The sequence below is a fragment of the Danio aesculapii genome, chromosome 8 (assembly GCF_903798145.1).
Source record: "Danio aesculapii chromosome 8, fDanAes4.1, whole genome shotgun sequence".
NCBI classification, from domain to species: domain Eukaryota; kingdom Metazoa; phylum Chordata; class Actinopteri; order Cypriniformes; family Danionidae; genus Danio; species Danio aesculapii.
This window is the reverse complement of record NC_079442.1, coordinates 40,079,173-40,096,414: the sequence shown is the minus strand read 5'-3', so window position 1 is coordinate 40,096,414 and position 17,242 is coordinate 40,079,173. Positions and strand designations below refer to the sequence as shown.

At 34.5% G+C, this 17,242-nt stretch overlaps 1 protein-coding gene across 2 annotated transcripts in view; it reads right to left on the bottom strand.

Annotated features, from left to right (window-relative positions):
* Nucleotides 1-16,883, bottom strand: part of si:ch73-61d6.3 (occludin) — a 38,975-nt gene extending 22,092 nt beyond the window's left edge. The window contains exons 1-3 of one of the 2 annotated variants that reach the window (XM_056463968.1): nucleotides 16,459-16,883; nucleotides 5,802-6,571; nucleotides 2,983-3,144 (exon numbers count right to left, since the gene is read on the bottom strand). In XM_056463968.1, coding sequence (XP_056319943.1) covers nucleotides 2,983-3,144; nucleotides 5,802-6,554 — 915 coding nt within the window. In that variant the 5' untranslated portion in view covers nucleotides 6,555-6,571; nucleotides 16,459-16,883. The remainder of the gene's footprint in view (nucleotides 1-2,982; nucleotides 3,145-5,801; nucleotides 6,572-16,458) is intronic. The other variant, XM_056463969.1, reaches the window with a different exon arrangement.
* Nucleotides 16,884-17,242: the final 359 nt, after the last annotated feature.

The window sequence follows — 17,242 nt, the reverse complement described above, 5'->3', positions numbered from 1 at the left end:
CGTGACGCTTCCTATTTGATGAAGAGAGGTAATCTGAACAGGTGCACAAGCAATTCAAGCAATTCAAAAGGTGCTTGAGTAGACATTTTTCGTTTTGCAATTTGTGCTGTATTATGTCTGTACATCCGATTTTAAACCGTCTCAAAGCAGCCTTAAAGGGACTTAAAATCTCTTTGAGTTTCTTTCATCTGTTGAAGACAAAGAAAGATATACTGACGAATGTTGGTAAAAAAAAAAAAACAGCCAAAACTTAACCATAGTGTTTACAGTATTTGTTCTTGCAATAGAAGTTGATGGTTACAGGTTTCCAGCATTCTTCAGAATATTTTCTTTTGTGTTCCCCAGAGGAAATGAATTCAAATGAGTTTAGAACCACTTACAGTAAGTGTGAGGAAATAATGAGCAAATGTTATTTTTTTCCAATCTCTTTAAATAAGGCATACCTGAGTGTACTTTTGCATGACAGTCATATACTAAAAATGGAAAAGTTTAGCATGCAGAACAATCATATTCACATGGAACATAAAATAACTAATAAAGCTGTCTTATTCATGGCTGACCAGTAGTTGCAGATGTCCCTTTATAATTTAAAAATGCATCTACTGTATGACATTGCTTTTAATATGCAACTTTGGCGTCTTTTTTGTGAAGTTGCAATAAAAATATCACAGGCTGTGGGTTGCATTTTTTAGCTTATTTTTAAAAATATGTTTGCGTCTTTAGAAAATATGACAAGCGACTTTGTTTCTTTGTATCTATTGTCATTTTTTGCATCTTCAGTGCAAGGATTGACACATCTGTTCACTAACTAAATACCATCCATTCAGTGTAATAATAGTGCTGTCTAACATCTTCCAATTTCTGTCTCTCAATAGAGAAAAATCATGTAAAGTGCAACTTTTTTGTGAGGTAGAAAAAATTCTAAGGCTCCTCTCTAGTTTTTTTTTGTTGTTGTTAATTTGAAGATTTTTTAAAAATTTTTTCTGTTTTTGCATTTAAACTCTAATGCTGGGTTTACAGCAAATGCAAAGCACACAATCACTCTCTGTAGGTTGCCCGTGGGATGTTTTTTTTTAGCTTCACATACATTTTCAGCTCAAGTTGGCACTTGTACAGAAGATGTATTTAAGTTAGTTTAATGTAATTTTTAGTATACATTGTAAACAAGTTTCCATCTACAGTAACTCCAGCAGTTTTGGGACTAATATGATATGACCCAAAGAAAGATTTCTAATTCACTATCATTTGGTAAAAGTACATTTTAAATATATTTCTACATATTTAACCAATGTTTTTACTTTTGGCATCTTTTTATATATTGTCAATCTAAATATGCATCCATTGTTTAATATGTTAAATTAAAATATCTGTATATACATCCAGTTGTAGTCATAATTATTAGCCCCCCTTTGAATTTTTTTCTTTTTTAAATATTTCACAAATGATGTTTAACAGAGCAATGAAATTTGCTGATGAAATGAAATTGAAATGAAAATGAAATTCTGATAATATTTTTTCTTCTGGAGAAAGTCTTATTTGTTTTATTTCGGCTAGAATAAAAGCAGTTCTTAATTTTTTAATTTTTAATTTTTTAACCATTTTAGGGTCAAAATTATTAGCCCCTTAAAGCTATTTTTTTTTCGATAGTCTACAGAACAAACCATCATTATACAATAAATTGCCTAATTACCCTAACCTGCCTAGTTAACCTAATTAACCTAGTTAAGCCTTTAAATGTCACTTTCAGCTGTATAGAAGTGTCTTGAAAAATATCTAGTCAAATCTTATTTACTGTCATCATGGCAAAGATTAAATAAATCAGTTATTAGAAATGAGTTATTAAAACTATTAAGTTTATAAATGTGTTGAAAAAATCTTCTCTCTGTTAAACAGTAATTGGGAGAAAAAAATAAACAGGGGGGCTAATAATTCATGGGGGCTAATAATTCTGACTTCAACTGTATTTTCTGTCCCATTAAGTACATATTGTAGTGTATTGTTTTTATTTTTTGGCTATACGGAATTTGAAATACATTATCAACTTCACTACTATATAAATAATGCATCATACACTTTAAATATCAGCATTAGTTTTATCTGGTAAAATATTTCTAATAACTATGCGTACTTATACATTCATTTAACTCAAAAAACTCTAAGCAAATGCAAATTCAAGCATGTTTTCCAGCGCTCTTGGTATTAAACAAACAACTGGAGTTATCAAAAGATTCACAGTTCATCATCATCCACCTAAGAAGTTTAAAACCTCACAACATTCTCAGTTTGGTTAATGATCAATCTCAGCGAAACTAGGCTGGCTGTTAACAAACAGACCATATCAGCAACACTTTCAACCTTGTGACTGAATTATCGCCAGTGTCGCACAGGCCACTGAAACTTTTAAGGAACAATATGATTTCAAAACACACCTCCCAGTCTACCTAAACAAAAGCCTTAAAGGGATAGTTCACCCCAAAACTGAAATCTTCTGTCATCATTTACTCAACCTTTACTCGTTTCAAACCTGTTTGACTTTTGTTGTTCTGTTGAACACAAAAGAAGATATTTTGAAGAATGCTAGAAACCTGTAACCATTGACTTCCATACCATTGGCTTTTTCTACTATGGAAGTCAATGTTTACAGGTTTCTAACATTCTTCAAAATATCTTATTTAGTGTTCAAAGAAACTTATAAAGGTTTGGAACCATTTGAGAGTGAATAAAAAGTGAGTAAATTATCATTTTTGGATGAACTATCCCTTTAACAGACTATAGATAGGTACTGTAAATATATGTACACCTGAATATATGGGTTTTACACCGACCGGATGCTTGCTGTTTGCTTTAACCAGCAATAAGCTTGACTCCGGACATTCAATTCTCATCCTCTCAGGCAAGACACTTCATGTAATTATGATCTGGGTGTGCCGTTTAATTAGTGGCCGTGTGTTTCCCAGACTAACTGGTAATAAGAAGACTCACCCAATCCTCCACATCTCTGCCCTCCGTTCCTGCCATCAGAGGTCGATCCCAGTAGATGTTTGGTTTGCCGTACTGCCAGATCTTACTTCTGGTCCTGTAGGAGAAAAAGGCCGCCACTGCCAGAGCCACCACCACCATGAACCCACAAACCATCGCAACAGCCTGTGAAAGACAAAATGACATTGTTAAAGGGATAGTTCACACACAAAGAAAAAATTTAATTTACTCACTTTTTAATTTCCCTTAAAGGGTTACAAATCTTTAAGAGTGCTGAACACAAATGAAGATATTTAGAGGAATGCTGAAAATATGTAATCATTGACTTCCATTGTAGCAAAAACAAATACTATGAATGTCAATGGTTACAGGTTTCCAGCTTCCTTCCAAATATTGTCTTTTGTATTCAACTAAAGAAAGAAAGACAAAAGATTTGGAACCGATGAAGAATGAGTTAATAATGACAGATGTTTCATTTTAGGTGAACTTCTGTATTCCTTTAAGCTGGGTGCGAATTATACATTGATTATCGGGGGTCAACTTTTTCGGTGATAGTTTGGTAATGCATGCTTCAGTGAATCAAATGTAATTTGTGAATGTAATGTGTGAATGTAATGTGTGAATGAAATGTATACATTTTCACTGTTTTGAGGGATATTTATTGACTATATTAGAGGTTACTCTCGGTCAAACTATATAAATTATGTGTCTAATTTTTCTTTTTTTTAGGCTGCATGTAGAGAAAAACATCTATTTTAGAAGAAGCGTGTTTTGTGAATACTTAAGATGCTATCGGTGCTCTAGAACTGTCAGTTTCAGACTGTTGAATGATATTTTCCTACCATTTATTGACACGCACAATGGTATGAACCGTTATGGGGGGTCAAATGTATATTTATATAATATATTTTTAATGATTAATATTTTTAATGATTAATATTTAAGATATAAATCAGAGATCAGAGCTATTTTTTACTATTAAATGGCTCCCCCATACATCTTATTTTGATGTGCTTCAGGGGGATCAAGCGTTAATTAGGAGGGTCAATACCCCCCAAACCCCCTTTAATTCGCACCCTGCCTTAAAGCATTACAGTTTGTATTCAGTAGACTTGACTTATTGGGCATACAGTACTAGCAAAATACTTCAGTTAGAATTTTCTCTGCTATTCAGATGTATTTTTAAATGAACATTCTGGAAAGGTATAATTAGTAAATACAGACTTCCACAGGAAAATAATCTGACTTTTCTTTGCTGTGTTACTTGTTTCTTATTTAACACTTGTGGATTTGTTTTGTTCTGAAATACAGATTTGATTTGTTACAATGCAGCAGATTTTTAATGATTCAGTTCTACATGGATCAAAATTAGCTGAATGTAGGTCACTCTCAGTAGATTTCATAGTGTTCATATTAACTCTTCATACATTGTGTTAGAGCCTGGTTCAATGATTCGCTAAGACAGATTATTTTCTGAGTTAATTTTCAAGCAGGCTAAGACCACCTCATTCACAGGATCTCACTCAAACTGATGGATTCTAGTGAGGATTTGAGCACTAATTCTATGTTCACAAAATGCCTTTACTGACTTTTACATTTATTGTTTCCTGCTGGTAAAACACTGTAAAATATGATGGCTTCCACATAATTCCTTCATGTTATCCCAACAAAAATTGATAACATTAACTTGTTTTTACAAATTTAAGTGGACTGAACATAAAACAATTAAGTTCTCCAAAAAATATCTGTGAATTGTGTTGTTTCATCTCATTTTAAATACTGTAAGTAGTTTGAACAAGCAGCAAAATTATATTTTGAGTGAATGACTAATTAAATCTGAGCAACAGCTTCTTTTGCCATGTTTTGCCAAGAAAGAGCTTACCATTTAATATTTTTGTTGCGTCTTGTTGTCTGAGTTGTCAGCCTTGGTCTTTAGTTATTCTCAAGAAACTACAACATGTTTTTAATCAACATTTGATGTTTTCAAACACAAACGATCAAACAATCTTCTACTCAAAAAAAATGATGTTGACCTAACACTAACACTTTCTATTCTATTTTCCTCTCTATCTTTTTTCTTAATACAAATGCTCTGATATTACAAAACACTTCCATTCTATAATTATTCTACCTTATAACAGTAATAATTTATTCCATTGTCTCTTTTATCTTCATATATGTATATATATATAATCTAAGGTTTGACATTTGGTAATCAAAATAAAATTAGCCATTCATAAGGAAAAATGTCTCATCGGGACACTTATTAAATTTTTGATCCCACTTTATATTAAGTGGCCTTAACTAATATGTGCTTACACTGAAATTAATTATTTGTTACAATGTACTTATTGTGTAAATTCATGTTTAAACATTGTACTTAAGCTTGATTGAATACCTACATGTAATTACATATGTAATTAATTTCTGTAATACCATTTATAATTACACTGTTGACCATCTCTTACACCTTAACCCACCCTTAAACAAACCCAAATCAGCAAACCTGTCTCTAACCATACTCATATCCCACCTCAAGAGCACCAGAAGTGTTCAGCAATACATTATGAACACAGTAAGTACATTGTTTTTATTTTTTGACCAAGTATTTAAGGCCACTTAATATAAAGTGGGACCATTTTTTTTACATCTTGATGGAATAATATTATATTTATTGCTAAAATAAGTTTGGACTCCAAAATTGCACAAGCTGATCTGAAATTATGGTCTGTGCTAATCCTTTGATTTTACACTATAGCATAAAACATGAACTAACTCCAGACTGTAATGACATGCAAACATCATGTAGCTTTAAATGGTACCTCCTGAGCGTCCACGTAGCAGTAGTGGTACAAGTACTGGTTATAAACTGGAAATCCGGCTCCGATTCCTGTCATACTGCTGCCGTAGAGGTTCTGGCACATCATGAGCATGGGGTTATAATATGAGCTGGTGGAGCTTTGTGCCATAGGGTTCACTCCTACGATGTACACGATGTTTATAATGCCCTGAATCACTGCCATTATTGAACAGACAACAAGTACGGCCAGAAAGAACTTCCGGCTGCGGAAAGTGTTTGTTTTGGAGAAGCTGGCAGCAAAAAATCCCAAAGCGATGATGAAGTTTATTGCGGCGACGGCGATCATGCTGGTTTTCGCAGAGTATGGGGTTGGATATGAATTATAGTAGCTCCCATATCCATATCCACTTCCGTATCCACTTCCATATCCATAGCTTCCATATCCACTGCCATATCCATACCCACTTCCATATCCAGGATATCCAGACCCATATCCATATCCGTATTGCATGTCCCAAACCAGAGTCGAGGCCACGCAGGCGAAGATTCCCAGACAGAGCACTATGACGGTTCCTATCATAATCTTCACGATTCCTGGAGGGGAGAACCATTTGTAGAAATGCTGAGGAACCTCTTCGCCAACATAGTAGGATCCTGGTGGAGCAGGGTAGGGATCGAATTCACTCCGAGGGTCCTGGAAGCTCCCTGGGGGTCCGAAGCCATTGGATGGAGGGGTGTATTTAGGAGGACTGTCGTAGGGTTGTTTCTCAAACATCTCTCAGTGACGACCTGCTGAAAAGAAATGCAGAAACATGAAAATCATCACTCCGGTGCAAATTTACCTGAAGTAGGTCTTAAAGGGGACTTATTTTACCCCTTTTTACAATGTGTAAAATAAGTCTGATGTTGCTAGGGTGTGTATGTGAAGTTTCAGTACAAAAAAAACACACAAAATTTTTTTATAACTCTTTGAAACTGCCCCTTTTGGGCTTTGATCCAAAGTGTACGGTTTTGGTTACTGTCGCTTTAAATTCAAATGTGATTGTGCCCTTTTTAAAAGAGGGTGGAGCTGTAAATGCCTGTGTGTCAGCATAGAGGCAGTTTCAAAACTCTAAAGGCTGATATATACTTTCGCTTGGCGCCGCGTCGCTGACCTCCGCTGAGTGTGTTTGCATCTCGTGATATGGACGAGGCTTTTATACGTGAAGTGTTTGCCTTTGAGATATTTTTTTAAATGACAGGAGGCGGTCAAAAGAAATCGACCATAAAATCAGATGGATAAACATAGAAATAAGAAAGTTTCTGGAACTACATCATCGTAAGGTGTTTCATGTTCTCATGTCTTTTATTTTGTATTAAGTTTTGTTGGGTCCTGTGTTTTGTTCTGTTTCTTGCCCTGCTTCCTGCTATGTGATCCCTAGTGTTTGTGTGTCATGTTCCTATTGGTTAACCTTGCCATGTGTCTAGTCAAGTGCTTCCTACTGTGAGTGTGTGTCATGCTCTCATTGGTTTGTTCTATCTTGTCTCCTGTGTTTCATTGGTTTACCTTGTCATGTGATCCTTTTGATTGATATATACACTCTCTTGTTTCATTGTGTCTTGTCTAGCTTTACATGTTTTTACGCTGTTCCCCTGTCGGTGAGCCTCTTGTGTTTTCATGCCATGTGTTTGTTTCTAGTTTTCTACATTCATGTTTGTTCATTCAGTTCACTGTAAATAAACTGCACTTGGGTTCATTTAAACTCGCAGTCAGTGGTCAATCGTTACAGTCATATCATTAATATCATTCAAGATTTTTAAAAGTATTTTTATAAATTATTGAAATGATTATAAAGATTTTTCAACCCAGGCTCAATCTGAGAACGTAGTCCCGGGGACGTTTCTGGAGACCGCGAAATACTTAGCTGGGGGTACGTACGGCTGCATTTCATTTTTTTAAGCGAACGCTGCGGGGCGGTGTGACGCCGTTCCCTTCGGCGCTCGCCGGCCCGCCAGCCGGCCGCTCGCCTCCGTGTGGAGGGCTTTCCCGCTGCAACCAGTTTGTCCGGTTAGCTCTTCGTGTACTCTGGCGGACTCGAGGCGCAGAGAAGGGCTGACCACGACGACCGGGTTCGAGTCCGGGGAAGAGCGGTTCCAGAAATCAGGTAAGAAAACAAAATCCAAAAAATGAAGCGAACAAGTTCGTCACAGGGTGAGAATGTGGTCAAAATCCGAAAACGTGGTAAAAATCAGACGAGGGCTTTTCTTTTTCTGGACGGCTTTTGTGAATCGTTGTTGGTTGGGTTTAGGGACGGAGGAGGGTGGGTAAGCCGATTGGCCGGTAGCACGGTCAATCATTCTGTCATCCAGGCAGACAGGCGGAAGGTCGTTCGACAGCGGCCTCTAGCGGGTTTACGCGAGAACGGCGCGGGAAAAAGCGCGCACAGCGGCCTCTCGCGGACTCGCGAAAACAAAAACTGCACAAATACGTACCTCCCGGGACGTATTTCGCGGTCTCCAGAAACGTCCCCAGGACTACGTTCTCAGAATGAGCCTGGGTTGAGATTTTTATAACCGTTCAAGATTTTTTTAAATCAAACTTTAATGCATAACTTGCTTTTGTTCCTATCTCGGACAGTTCCACCTATTAAAAAATGTTTGTTTTGTAGCTATTAAATTGTTTTAAATTCAAAATCATTTCTAGCCAAGAATTATTGGTCATCTGGTTATCCCTATGATCACGCATGGACGGATCATAAAAATGTCTGCACAGGCATACCAAAATCTCTTCCAAGTGATTCATATTCAACTGAAATTAAATGTGGCGCCGCACAAATTGTTCGCTCGACTCTCAAAAAACTTTGTGCTCTCCGCCAGCCAAAAGCATTATGCGGGCACCCAAAAGAACCTCCGCAAACACATTGATGAGGTCACATTTGTTGCACACATTCAAGCAAACTAGCAAACGTGTCGAGCATAAATCAGCCTTAATGGCGAATGGCTGCTTCTCACTCAGGGCTGTTTATGCTAATGAGGGAGAGATCATCACTAATGGGCGGGGCTTTCCCCTCTGATGACATGTACTTTGTTTTTTTTCTACAGACTGTTTTTATAAAGTGTTATTATAAAAAATTAAATAAATTAATTTTTTAGCATTAGAGGCTGGCTATATTCACACACTGTTGCCACACAACGGTGTTTAAACCACTTATTTTGCATAATAGGTCCCCTTTAAGTTCTTGTATTAAGTTAAACAAAACAAACCAAAAATGAGCATAAGAGTACAATCAATGCATGCACTATATTCAAGAATAAGCTATACAATGGCTTTGTGCATGGAACAGATTGAAATGTCTGTAATTATAAACTGAAAACATTTTAATACAGCTACAATATATATATATATTAATAATAATAATAAACAATAAATATTTGTGTATATTAGATCAAAACCTAACTAAAGCTAATTTCAATTACTTTAAATATGGTATTAATTTTATAAAAACAATATGAAATGACACACACAATACTTATTACCATTCAAAACTTTGAATTCTGTGAGATGTTTAGAATTTAGGGAATATGCATTTGTCAAAACTGTGAAATTGTGAATTATAATTACTTTTAAAAACAAATTCTAGTAGATTTTAAATTACTTTTCTATTTATATATTTTAAAGTGTAGTTTATTTATTATCTTTGAAAACAAGATTTTTTTTTTAATTTTTTTTAGATTTTAGATGAAAAATCTTTCGTAACATCCTGTAACATACTATTAATTATCTTACTGTAATTTTTATTCATTTAATGTGTTATAATGGGTGATTTAAAGTAATATTTTCAACAAATACTGTTAAAAAAACATTATTTAAAAAATATATATAACAAAATGAATTAACAAGTTTTTCGTGCCTTAAAAAAAATAATAACAGACATTAAAAAAGAAGAGTGTGCATTAATGTATTGATGGATGATCTGTCTCTTTAAATATCTTAGGTCAGCACATCTGATTGTGACATCAATTAACACACAGGCCAAAGTGACGTTACCCAAAGCCACAAGCCATAAAACCAGTGTGCTGAAATAAGTGTGCTGTTTATCAGTATGAGGTGACAACAGAGAGAAGAGTGGAGACATCGGCACCAGGGATCAAGTCTGTCCACACAAAGCCACTGTTTACAGACCCGACCGTGGGAGTTCAACTCAATCTCAACCATTGTCCAGCACTGACTTTGAAATGCACAGATTTCAGTTCCTGCCAAATATGCCGTTTGTTTAATTTCAGATCATATGCTCGAGGGTGGGGTCACAAACAGGGCAAAACCAGACATGAGCATCAAAACTACTCAACCAACAACTATAAATGTGCCACTTTAAGCAGGTAATATGCTGGTTACAGTCAGTTGTAATCTTGGTTGTACGTTCGTGCTAACGTAAAAACACATTTCTAATTAAATGTTGCACAATCTGTTTTTTTAATGCTTATTATTTTTGTACTATGCTCAAAATTTAACATAGCACAACAATTTCTGAAAGTTTTGTTATGTAGATCAAACACAGCAGAAAGAAAGAAAGAAAGAAAGAAAGAAAGAAAGAAAGAAAGAAAGAAAGAAAGAAAGAAAGAAAGAAAGAAAGAAAGTGTAATGCCGCAAAAAGTAAACACTACATTTTCACCATGATTTATAAAAGAAACTAATTAACAATATGAATAACTAATAAATTATAAATACATGCTAATAAATTGTCACCTTAAATTTTAGTACAATGCAACTATCCTTAAAACCACTAGGTTTTACAGGTTGCAACATAAGCTCATTCTGAAAACGTAGCCCTATATACATTGCTGGAGATTGCAAATGATGTATCCAGAAGTACGTATGGCTGCACTTCGTCTTTAAAACAAACCCTAAGGGGCAGTATAAAGCTGTTCCTTTTCTCGTTTACCAGCTGGCCTATGGACGGCTTTCCTGCTGTTACCAGGTTGTCCAGTAGCTCGCTATGTAAAGTGGTGGACTTGAGATGCAGAGAGGAGTAGACCTTGACGAAGGGGTTCGAGTCCGGCGAAGAATGGTTTCAGAAAGCAGGTAAGACAAAAACACAAGCCAAAAAAAAAAATAAACAAATAAATAACAGGGTGAGAATGAGGTAAAATCTGAAAAAGTGGTGAAAAAATCAGGTGAGGGCTTTTCTTTTTCTGGATTACTTTTTAAAACTGTCGGTTGGTTGTTGGGAAGCGGGTGGTCAGGTCAATCGGTGCTGTTAAAAACACTATTGGTTGGGTTTAGGGAAGGAGGAGGGTGGATCAGTCGATTGGTCAGTCTGTCAGTCAATTGACAGCAGCCTCTAGTGGATTTATGCGAGAACAGCAGGCATGAATGGCACTCACAAGAGAACTTTGCAATCTGAAAAAGCGCACACAGTCGCCTCTGGTGGATTCGCGAAAACAAAAACTGCAAAAAACGTAGCTCCTGGGATGTATGTGGCGCTCTCCAGAAATGTATATAGTGGTATTTTTTCTAGTACATTTGTTTTTAAACACGTAAAATATGATCAAATTTTAAATTTAGCATGATCAAGTATTCTTTTATATATTTTAATAAGTCATAATTCTATTGCAACTACATTAAAGCACTTTATTTAAATAAACATGATTTATATATATATATATATAAATGAAAAGAATTTATAATTTTAGATTGATAGGGATGATTCTGTATAGGAGTGCATAAAATATAATAAACTATCTACAAGCATAAAGAATTTCAAGAAGGAAAAAGATACCAATTAAATAAACAGCATTTTATTGTTTTCAGAGAAGTCGGTCAGTATTCAGGTATATAGTAATTGAATAATCAATAATACTTCATAGTCTTTGTTTTATAAACAATTCAATAAAATTAATCGTTATTAATTTGTATTAATTTGTTATTAATTAAGTTACAAACAGTACAATTTCTTATGCCTAAATGCTTTTAAAACCCTCACACAGTCACTGGCCTCAAAAAACACTTGCAAAATGATCAATTATATTTCAGACTCAGCATTGCGTATACTCGCGATGTGACTATTGCGAATGATCACATTGCGATATCGATGCTGAAAAGATATATTGTGCAGCCCTAATACAAAACCCCTTGTATTGTTTTCAAAATGCATTATGTTTTATACATAACATTCAAGATTTTTATGGGGTTTTTTTCAAGTATACACATTTACAAACCCCACATACTGTGCCTTATCAAAAATATAACAAAGTAAAATTCAAGTTGTGTAATAATTCAAGCTGAAATTACATGTATTTGGGAAAAAAATGTATATATGTATTAAATACATATACATAAATAAATAAATTTAATATATGTATTAAATACATAATACATAAATAAATAAATGTATTAATTAAATAAATATTTGTTTAACAGTAAAACGATTAGTAAAAAGAATAATCATAAAAGAATAACATTAATAATAGTAAAAATGATAAATAAAATTAAAAAGGTTAACAAAAATTAAACATTATTAGGGCATTGCTTAATATGGTCAACATACTGAAAAAAAGGGTGCATATCTTATAGAATTGTTTTGCCAATCCTCTTAAAGAGTACCAAAGCTTTTCAAGAAAGAGACAAGACATCATCTCTCTAGTGAATATATTATATTTAAAAAATCTGATATTGCGATACTTTATTTTTCTGCAATAAATATTGTTATTTGAAAACAGTTGCACAATATACCTTGAATAGCTATATTTGATGGTTTCCTAGGGAGTCTAACAGTATTCAAGTACAGAAATTAAATAATCACAATGCAAAACATGCTTTCTTACTTTGCTTTGTCTTGTTTATAGTCCAAATATCTAAAATAAATCTTAATTAAGAGTCAAGATTAAGAGATTTTCCCTAAAACAAGTAAAATAATCTGCCAGTTGAGTAAAATAATCTTGTTTTTGCTTTAAAATGTACATATTTGGACTAGTAACAATACATTAACTATAAATATCATATAAATTCCATATGAATACAGTAATTAAATACAATTCTTTAGCTCCTGGTCAACTATAATTCAGACTCAACATTGCGTATCTTGCAATGTGACTATTGCAGATGCACATTTGACATATTGCATTTGCGATATTGATGCTGAAGCTATATATTGTGCAGCTCTACTATAATGTCATAAGTTTACATTGATCTACGTCCAAAACAAAACTGTCATATTTTCAACAGTAAGGTCGAAGGTTTATTACAGTAAATACAGTCTAATATTTAAAGATGCATTGTTTTATTAAGAATAACTCTTCTGTCTCAATACGTATCTCCAGCAAGCATGCAAAACCTCAACAACAGAAGAATGCATACTACACTTTCAGTCCCTGGCCAAAACCTAGATAAGCCAAGATTTGTGTGGTTACTATGAGTTCACCTACTACCCAGAACCTCCCCCAACTCCTCTCCTTTGTTACAGCAAGAAGTCAAGGCTGCACTCTGTCTGCGCCTGGTCACCATGGTAATAAAGGCCCGAGGTTAAAAAAAGAGTGGTTTGGGCAGAAAAACACAAGAGCTTCACTGTCTGGCCCGCTCTGGAGAAAGGGGGAGCCTACGCTGAAAGATACAGTTATAGAGATCAGGTGTCCTCATGAGAATCCTCTTTAGTATTGACCAACATGACACAGTTTTGAGTTTGTTTGAGATTAAATAATGAATCTTTTGAATGAGCAACAATAGGTGGGTGGTTAAGGGAAGACATGGCAGGTAAATAGGGTAAAGTAATAGTTTCACCTACTTTCCAGTTGATGGATTACTTTAGTTTTTTTTTAGTTTAGATTACTTTATTACTTCAGTTTCACCTACTTTACTTCCCCAGTTGATGGATTACTTTAGTTTTCTTTAGTTTAGATTACTTTATTACTTCAGTTTCACCTACTTTACTTCCCCAGTTGATGGATTAATTTAGTTTAGACTACTTTATTACTTTAGTTTCACCAACTTTACTTACCCAGTTGATGGATTACTTTAGTTTTCTTTAGTTTAGATTACTTTATATTTACATTTACATTTAGTCATTTAGCAGACGCTTTTATCCAAAGCGACTTACAAATGAGGACAAGGAAGCAGTTTACACAACTATAAGAGCAGCAGTGAACAAGTGCTATAGACAAGTTTCAGGTGTGTAAAGTCTAAGAAGCAAAACATTAGTAATTTTTTTTTTTTTTTTTTTTTTTTTGTGAGAGAGAGTACAGTTAGTGGTATAGCCAGAGAGGCAGTTAAGATTAGGAAGGAAAGTGGAGACTAAACAGTTGAGTTTTTAGTCGTTTCTTGAAGACAGCAAGTGACTCTGCTGTTCTGATGTGGTTAGGGAGTTCATTCCACCAACTGGGCAGATTGAATGCGAGAGTTCGAGAAAGTGATTTCTTCCCTCTTTGGGATGGAACAACGAGGCAACGTTCATTCACAGAACGCAAGTTTCTGGAGGGCACATATATCTGCAGAAGTGAGAGCAGATACGAAGGAGCAAAGCCAGAGGTCGCTTTGTAAGCAAACATCAGAGCTTTGAATTTGATGCGAGCAGCAACTGGCAGCCAGTGCAAACGGGTGAGTAGCGGAGTGACATGTGCTCTTTTGGGTTCATCAAAGACCACTCGGGCTGCTGCGTTCTGAAGCAGCTGAAGAGGTTTGATAGAACTAGCTGGTAGCCCGGCTAGTAGAGAGTTGCAATAGTCCAGTTTGGAGAGAACAAGAGCTTGAACAATGAGTTGAGCTGTATGTTCAGATAGGAAGGGTCGGACCTTTCTGATGTTATAGAGTGCTTTATTACTTCAGTTTCACCAACTTTACTTTCCCAGTTGATGGATTACTTTAGTTTTCTTTAGTTTAGATTACTTTATAACTTCAGTTTCACCTACTTTACTTCCCCAGTTGATGGATTACTTTAGTTTAAATTACTTTATTACTTGAGTTTCACCTACTTTACTTCCCCAGTTGATGGATTACTTTAGTTTTCTTTAGTTTAGATTACTTTATTACTTCAGTTTTACCTACTTTACTTCCCCAGTTGATGGATTACTTTTGGTTACTTTAGTTTAGATTACTTCATAACTTCAGTTTCACCTATTTACTTTCCCGGTTGATGGGTTACTTTAGTTTAGATTACTTTATTACTTTAGTTTCACATACTTCCCCAGTTTATGGATTACTTTAGTTTAGATTACTTTATTACTTTAGTTTCACATACTTCCCCAGTTGATGGATTACTTTAGTTTAGATTTTATTTTGTTACTTTGGTTTCACCTACTGTACTTTCCCAGTTGATGGATTACTTTAGTTTTCTTCAGTTTAAATTACTTTATTACTTGAGTTTCACCTACTGTACTTCCCCAGTTGATGGATTACTTTACTGGATATACGTATTGGTAGTGGACATGGAGATTTCCCCACAAAAATGTGTATAAAAAAAGCACTTTGAGTGTCCAGAATAAGTTATATATAAATGTATGGAATTATTATTATTATTATTATTATTATTAATAAGGTAAAATGTTATGTCTAAAATGTTATGTTTAATATATGCAAATTAGATATTTATTTAAGCAAAAAGTAAAAGCCGAACACAGGATGGATGAAGCTGGGTTCATATATCTAGTCTGTTTTGACATACTAATTTTAGGAATCTCTTGATTACGTCATAATTCAAAAAATGCAGTGAAATGTCATATAAAATATATTTTTCAAAGCTTTTTTTTTGTATATAATGAGGCAAAGTACATGAAAATATCTTCCTAAAAAGACTAATAAGAACTGCTGTGAAAAAAGAAAGTTAAAAAAGGAGGAAATAACCTTTACAATTTGTAAATCTACAAGCTCAATTCGATAAAGAGTAATAAAAGAAACAAAGATAAAAGAGTAATAGATAAGAGAGTGTCTCAACAGGTGATTCACTCTCTTATTTTAAGGCTGAAACTCTTACAAACTGATCCGTGATGTATCATATCTAAATACAAGAGTACTTTAATGTGTTTACATAGTAAATGGGTCAAAAATATAAAAGACGCATGAGATCGCTAGGGTCAAAATGGTATAATCCAGATAATTGTCCAAGTACTAGTAAAGTATATTTGCTGTATAATGTATAATGATGTAGAGTACAGTGTGAAGACTTAATAGCTTAAGTGTATTGATCGATTAATTTTATATTTTGCTGTTGAGGCTCATCTAGAGAGAATTATCATAACAACAGTAAAACATGGCTGGCAAGTTTTTTGTACACTTTATGAACAAAAAACAAACTTTATGTCCTAAAAAACTATAAATAATTGATCATCCATTAATTCACATCCCTTCTCTACCCCTGGCTGAATTGAGAGTATCCTTTTTTTTAAGCAAGGCAAAAACAAACCTGGGAAAAAAGTGGCAGATTTATTTGTTTTGTTTTTAAACTCCAGTTACCCCAAAAGTAGTTTAAATATCTAATATCACAAAAGCAGTCATTGTTTACTTTGCTTGACATAAAACCTGCTGAATGTGTCTATAACATATTAATATCCGTATTATTCACAATTTTTCTTTTTTTAAGACAACAATAAATGTTACAGTGTTTTTAAAGTGATGCTTAAAAACATAACGCCTAAATAATACTTGTATAAACAACTAATTATTGATAAACGATTACATTTTGGGTTATAAAACATATATAAGAATTGTTTACCTTTTTGAATCTGCTTCACCAGAAGAAAGTGAGATCCTTTTTATTATTATGATTTTCCCAGATTCTTCTTCCTCTTCAAATTCAGTCTCGGCTCTGGGAGACGTCTAGAACATCAAATAAAAGTTTTCAGGTGAAAGTAAAGGTGCTTTTTTTGTTGTTGTTGATGTTGTTGTTGTTGTTGGATGTCCAGATCCCTTCTCCCTCCCTCTCTCTCTCTCTCTCTCTTTCTGTGTCGTGTGTGTTAAAGCTCTCCGCTCCACCTGCTCCTGCATGCAGTGAAGCACATCTGCATTTGTCTGTCTGAATCAGAAGTCTGATTGTTTGAGCTCACTCCTCTTGACCCCCCTCAAAAAGGTTGTGGGTGGAAATGCATGAACGGCTGTGAAAATAAACTTCCTTCAGAACAAGAAGTTTACTCGATCTAATCTTGGGACGTGACTAGTTCGCAGTTTGTCAAAGCAGGTTCAATTCCATTGGGCGAGATCCACAGGTGGGCGGGACATGTCTGTAAATCAGTAGCTTATCCACTTCGTATTTTAGTGGATAAAATGTTTACTTCACAAATGAAATTTTGATTCAAATGATCTTACCTAGCTATATAAGTCAGAAGAGAGTGCACTTTGATCATTTAACTTCTTTGGTGAGAGGCATACGATTCGAAACTACACAATTATTATTATTATTATTTTTGGGGGTGGGGGGGTAACTTAATTAAATTATGTTCAATCCACTTCAATTTGTAAAAACTTAATTGATTACACTGTAAACAATGATATGATCTTAG